The following is a 7,050-nucleotide window of genomic DNA, read 5'->3' as shown; positions in this document are numbered from 1 at the left end:
AGTTTTTCTTTCCATATACAGGGAGATTCAATCAAAAGAGGCCCTGAATATTCTGTAGTAACTCGGTCAAAACAATGAACAAACCAACATGCAATGTGCTCCTCAGTATATGGAGTGTCGAACAAGCCACATTGCCCCTGCGACAAAGTGATGAGGTAGGCGTCAAACAGCCAATGCAACGTATATATCCTCCGTTTGCAACTTTTGGGTGCATACCCCAAACCCTTTCATATTTCATATTTCAAATCTTACTTTTATAAAGGCAGGACATGTCATTGCTTCATTGCTGGATTTTGTTGCACTGGTTGTTGTTATATTGGCCCTCATTCTCCAACATCTTAGATTTGTTCTTGTGAGAGGTCCTAAAAAAAGTCTACGTCAGATTCATGACGTGTTCTTAAACTGCAAGACTGATCACACCTTTGTGCTCTTCTGTGTGGGTAGGTTCTATTCTATTACCTAAGAACAAATCACAAATAAGAAAACACTGCTGGCAGAATCTCCATGAAAACTGGGTTTTAAGAAGAAATTTCTTAAGAACAGTTGGTGAATGAGGCCTATTCTGGCCTTTAATGAACTTCGCACAGTTGTGTCTGTAGGTAATCAGATTCATATTGATGACTTACAAAACTGAATAGTCACTCATAGTCAAACAGGTATAAATCAACTATTTTTACAATGGTTTTCATGCCCAGCCCTAAGCACATGAAAAACTATTAGGTAATTTCAAATAGGGAATGATTTCCCCCCAGACCCCTAGCCAATTCTTCTGCAAAGGCAATAAGTCTAGAATGTTCCATTGCCCCTTGATTCTGTGGTCCAGATTCTATATTCATTTTGCATTTACACTCTATAATCACTGTAGTGCTACTTCTGCTCTGATTTTGATTGCACTTCTGCTCTCTTGGCCCCAAAGGAGTCCCTGGGGTGAAATTTTATTACATTTACTTAGAAAGGAGCAAACATTCTATCACTTTGCCCAGCAGCCTTTGTATGAAGACCTACGCAAACCAGAGAACACACTATAGAAGACAACAGCTTAATATGAAATAGGAGAAGAAACTGTATTTACATTGGCATAGTTGAGTTAATAGAGTTCAGTACATGGAACTGACAGGTACAAGAAATTTCAAATACTGTTGTCTACTCCTTCAAATGGAAATCCCACATATGCAAAAGGGAACCTTAAAGAGGACAATTCTCCTAAACTCCTAAACTGTTCTGTAACAATCTTGACTCATTAATATTTACACCCTGAAAATCTACATGCAACAGCCCACTTTCTAGCCCATCAAAACAACAGTGACAGAGCAACAGGAATGAAAATGGAGGCTATGTGCAGAAATGTCCGTTTCAGACTGTGAAGGGGAAGTCGACAAGGCCCCGAACTTCCAAAAGCATGGCTGATGTTCATCTTTAATCAAAGCTCAAGCTGGCTTCCTATTCACCAAATTCTTAGTCGAATGTTCCATTCCACCTTAAATGCTGCAGCTTGTACAGGTGCCAGAATGTGCGTTAAGGTGGAATGGAAGATTCCCAAAACAAGCTTCAACATGTTTAACAAGACAACTTGAATTTAAACTTGTTCGTTTGCTCTGCACATTTCGCTCTGTACAGTTCATCAAACCTTGGACATTATCTAGCAGCTCCGCTCAACATTTGACACTAAAGAGATGATGAAACACTTCCAACTTTATTAGCATCACAACCCCAACTGCAACCTGTAAGTAGCAGCCATGCTGTGTGATTTTATCCATTTTTTTGACGTTTGAAGATAGATCATCTTAAAATGAAGGTTTCATAGTGATTGAACAACTTTAGTCTACTTTGTGTTGCTGTTGAGATCGAAAGCAAGTAGCTAGTGTAGGTAGAGTTAGCTACTAGCAAGCGCCAAATAACTAGCATAGCTAACTAAATAGTTTCGACATGTTGCTTCTGTGTGAGCCACATGATGCCTCACTGTAAACCAGCAAATCAGAGCTCATCAAATTATTCATGACCCCAATGAAAAAGGGAAACGGCTCATTTCATTCTAGAGCCAAATCATATGGATGTAAATGGGCATGTAAAACCATATTTGGGCATTTTTCAGCCTGACCAAAGCAACATACCTTCTACATAGACGTCAGAGAACGAAAATACTGAACAAATGCATTCTATGGCAACTTCAAGGCGTCTCAAGCTTATGGTTATGAAAAACGTAAGGTTCTAATGCACTGAAGTGAACCTTTCCGTACCCAAGGGCCCTGGCATCGACTGTGCCAAGCGGCCCTACTCAGACATGAAGGCACAAGACCTCACAGCCCATAAGCTCCATCTCATTACCTTGTCATTCAGATTTTCTTTTAGTCCTTTTAAGTTATTTACCTACTCACGCAAAGCCTATGATTGTATTCCATTCTGAGTACAGTATGACAGACTTCCAGTTAGTAACCCATATAAATGGGTTCAATTATATAAACTATTTATGGCATGGACATCAGTGGCCTATAAACCTGTACTATCACCGTTGGCTAAACTCTAGCAGACATCATGCAAACATTATCATTGCAGGCTCTGAAATTTTCACTGCCAGTTGTCATCGTGGTATTGCTTTTTGTTGTAAGGGATGATTCATATACACGTGAATCAAGAAGACATTTGACATAAACCTTGTTTATCATGATAAAGAAACAAGAACAAACATAGACTGCAGAAAAAGATCATCAAGTATTGTGAAAAGACAGTTTATACACTTACAAACATTTGGCAAAAGAACTGTAATACCAGCACAGATATCAGCAAATACTGAAATAGCTTTGGCATCAAGACCAAGTCCAAAAAGAACAGTCTTGTTTACAGAATAAGCAATAGTACTGCAATGGTATGGAGAGAGGAATGAGGATGGGAAGGACAAACATTGACTGAAAAAACATAGAAATATCATGCTCTTAATTTATAACTGAATAAATAATTCTGACGATTGTATTTTAGCACCAGACGTAGTTAAAAGAACTTGAGCAGAAAAGTGCTGATGCATTTCATAGGGCTCTACTGGATTTCATTAGTAGTTTGAGGTTCTAGTATGACCCCATGACGGTCCCGGATGCAGGAGAGAGCGGTGCGGCGAATTTTCTTCACATTGATGTGGTTGTTCTCCAGGTGCAGAGCCACCAGAGGGGAGGATTCAGTCATTCTGACTTTACACACGGACTTCACTGGGACAGAGCTGGAAAACATTGATTATATACATATACATATATGAGTTATAAACAGATAAACCTCTGACGCATACTTCAGCACATAGCACATGCGTATAGTCAATGACATCCTTTAAGAAAGACCTGAGCTCCAGATATGATGCTGGTTAAGTTGTTTTTCTGGTCATGTCTCTAGAGACGTAGAGTTTGGTAAGGCTCCGTGTCGCAGAGCTATGGAAACATGACAAGCGGATTCAGAGCTATGTACTGTATGTTTGAATCCACACAATTATTGGCAGGCTGCCAAAGGAAACACACAAATATTCTAATTAGTCTGGAGTTTTCAGTTCATGCAGTGCACTATTCCCTTGGGTAGGGCATGCACACTCTTCAGCCTGCCATAATTGGATAGGATGGCCTGAAGGCAGCGACAAGCTTATGACTCTGAAAGGCAATCCAAACCAATAAAAACTATGAGTGGATTTTGTGAGGGAAGAGAGGAGAAAGCGAGGGTGAATGGAGTGACGATGGGAATAAGGCACGACACACAAACTGAGTTCAGATTCAAAGTTACAGTGAATCCCTGTATCTCACTAGCTTATTGAAAGATGTGAAGGAATTCTATTGAAAGTGCAGATTCTAAACCTACAGTTGATACCACAAAAGTTTTAGGCATCTAAGCAAATTTTTAAATAATTTACCTCAGCAGTGGTAGTTTATCACAATATACATTAGAATAAAGTCACATTCATAATTCAAATAAACATAAAAATAATAAAAAGTAACAAGAATTTCTTGGGTCCATATTTTTCCTTGACACCTTCACAGCCGCCACAGAGACTAGTTAATATTATCAATTACATCATGAGCTCAATTTACTGAGCACTGATTGGTCAAACCAGGAGCTGCTTTTAACTACATACAATACTGGGCTTCCTCGAGGAGAGGTGTGGAAATGGGTAAACAAACACACTAACATCCAGAAAATCACTATTTATTTTATATATATATATATATATATATATATATATATTATATTATATTTTATATGATAAAACAGCAATAATAACTGTAGATCTCTAAAGGTTGCACTACCTACATGCCGAGTGGATAAGGTCAGCACTGTAGTATGAATATGCTAAGATGAAAAACTGCAAAAAAAGTTTGATTTAGGCTTCACAATCACGTCTGAATCTAGTTTCATAAAGTAAAGTCTTCTACCTCTGCCTTGATATGAATTAGACCTGGAGCTTAAGGATCATGAGGCGAGACAAATTTGTGTAGAGAGTTTTCAGAGCATGTTAGAAGAGACTGGCTACAGAGGCTGTGTGGAGACAACAGTCAGACTCCAAACTCCACTCATACTCACGTGATGCGGTTGTGATCCAGTCGCAGCAGCTGCAGGTGCTTGAAGTGGCGGATGTTCTCCGGGAGACTTTCAAGCCAGTTGTTGTCCAGTAGAAGTTCCACCAGTGTTTTATAGGCACCCCGGAAGGACTTTCCCAGGAGCCCCTCCTCCACCAGCTGGTTATGAGAGAGGCGCAGGGACTGGAGGCCTGGGCGAAGGTGGCTCAGTGTGTAATGGGGGATAGCACGGATGTGATTGTGCTGGAGAGATAGTTGCCGTAAAACTCTGGGCAGGTAAGGGGGCACCACAGACAACTGATTGTGAGACATGTCCAGAGCCTCCAACTTCCTGTGAGAATAGGGGAAGAAAGAGAGAGATGTACTCTATGTGTGGCCTGGACTACACTCCTAAAAATAAAGGTTCTTAAAAAGGCTCAGGCTGTTGTAGAAAAAACTTCCATTGGTAAAGTCCAGGGGTCAGCAACCCTAATGTTAAGAAGAGCCATTAGGTCCTTTCAACAAGAATCAAACCACTTTGGAAGCCACAACATTTTATGTCCATTTTACCATCTTGGCCATAAATATGTCTCAGGATGTATGAATGTACTAGTATAGGCTAACAAATACAATATGACTTACTTTGCTCTGCTTTAAGTTTTAGTTCATGAATAGCAGTTTTTCTGGCAGGGAACTTTTCCAAAAGTGGACTAATTTCCTTTGAAATGTTTCTCAGCTTTCAAATTTTTATGAAGCGGAAGTCTTCATAAAAGGCCTCTCATTCGCTGGCTTATTTTTTTAATTTTCCCGTTCCACCTTAAATGGTGCCTGAGACACCAGAATGTAACTGCTGCACCATTTAAGGTGGAACGAGAAAATTCAAACAAGAATCTGATTTCAGCATCGCAACTTTTTGACAGTTTCTTGTTGCAGAATAAACTAATCAGTAAACAAGCTGAGTGATTATAAATGCAAATAAGGCCAATCATCTCCAAATTATCTATGCTCGTCTTTAATCTTTCTCTTTGCCTTTTCGTTAGCTAGTAGCTAGACTGTTATTTGCATTGCTATGGTGACCACCAGTCTACACGTCAACTTTCAGGGCTAAAGATTGGAGAATTAGAAGTTCTACATTAACCAGAGGTGGACGAAGTACAGAAATCATGTACTTGAGTTAAAGTAGAGATACCCAAGGTAAAATATTACTCCAGTAAAAGTAGAAGTTCCTCCCTTTAGACCTCCACTTGAGTAAAAGTACTAAAGTATTTACCTTCAAATGTACTTAAGTATCAGAAGTAAAAGTACTGAAATATTAATTCTGGCTCTGATGTCCTGTTATCATTTTTGTAACAAGACTCTCTTCATGAACTCATTTTAGGTGAAAATACTCCAGCGTCTCTCTTGGTAAACCAGTCTTTTAACAGAGTCATTAATTAGTGACGCTGATGTCTATTAAAATGATCATAAGCACAAAACACTGAAGGTAAACAGTTTCCATCAGGGAGAACCGAGTGGCTCTGAAATCACTTTTACACACAAGCAAAGTTTCAGTTTAAGATTTATTTACAACTTAGTTACAAGTTTAAGTTTAATAAAAACTGGTTTTAAACTCAGGATCACAGATGAGCTCCTTTACTATGTTGATCTGTAGGCCTCTGTTCATAAACATAAACCAGCCCAAACTAATTTACTATAAAATGAAATGGTGTTTGTATAAAATCAGAAAAAAGCCGCGTCAGTCACGACTGCATATGTGGACATATTTCTATATTGTGCTCTATTTACACAGTTAGGTCAGTTAGGTCAGTCCATCATTTATGATTTATGTTGAATAGACCCTCTCAAAATTTTACGCTACTCCGCTGACGTTGAACCGAATACGTGAACTGGGTCGGTATGTCCAACAGGTCAAAACAAACTCAAAACAAACTGAGCGCTGTGCCCTGATTGGTGCTGTTGCTTCGCGCTTCTTTCGTTTTGACATGTTGTGTTTTTATACACACATAAGCTAAAAGGAACGACAGATTTCACAAAATGTAGTGGAGGAAAAAGTAGGATGTTTGTCTTTGTAATGTAGCGGAGTGAAAGTAAAAAGTCGCCCATAACAGAAAAACTTCAGTACAGATACATAAATAATTATCTACAGTAACCAGTTACATGTACTTACTACTGTCCACTGACATTAACTCCAGCATTTAAGACAGTTTATTGTTAAAACTGTGTTAGAACGTTCTTTATTTTATGTAGTATCTTTATTTTACTACGTATATGGATATCCAGGTCATCATATATGCTTGTTTAAATTCTTTGTAATGTATTTTTATACTGATATCCCACAAATAAGTGCAGATAACATGAATGGTGCAGGGCACATTAAGTCTAACTGACGAAAGGCAGAGTTGGGAACAATTCAGAAGTGACTGAAAATCAAACATAAACACTCATCTCCTGCTGTGTAATCAATTACAGTCTATATTAATATTACTATTACTATTATTACTATTTTGAACAATAAAACGATTTTGCC

At 38.6% G+C, this 7,050-nt stretch overlaps 1 protein-coding gene across 1 annotated transcript in view; it reads right to left on the bottom strand.

Annotated features, from left to right (window-relative positions):
• Positions 1 to 653: 653 nt before the first annotated feature.
• si:dkey-32e6.6 (extracellular matrix protein 2) overlaps positions 654 to 7,050 on the bottom strand; it is a 28,912-nt gene continuing 22,515 nt past the window's right edge. Inside the window, exons 8-9 of the mRNA XM_017681519.2 lie at positions 4,549 to 4,875; positions 654 to 3,208 (exon numbers count right to left, since the gene is read on the bottom strand). Coding sequence (XP_017537008.2) covers positions 3,031 to 3,208; positions 4,549 to 4,875 — 505 coding nt within the window. The 3' untranslated portion in view covers positions 654 to 3,030. The remainder of the gene's footprint in view (positions 3,209 to 4,548; positions 4,876 to 7,050) is intronic.

This window comes from Pygocentrus nattereri, chromosome 9, assembly GCF_015220715.1.
Source record: "Pygocentrus nattereri isolate fPygNat1 chromosome 9, fPygNat1.pri, whole genome shotgun sequence".
Lineage (NCBI taxonomy): Eukaryota > Metazoa > Chordata > Actinopteri > Characiformes > Serrasalmidae > Pygocentrus > Pygocentrus nattereri.
Note: the sequence above shows the minus strand (reverse complement) of the source record. Positions and strands in the feature narration are given on the sequence as shown.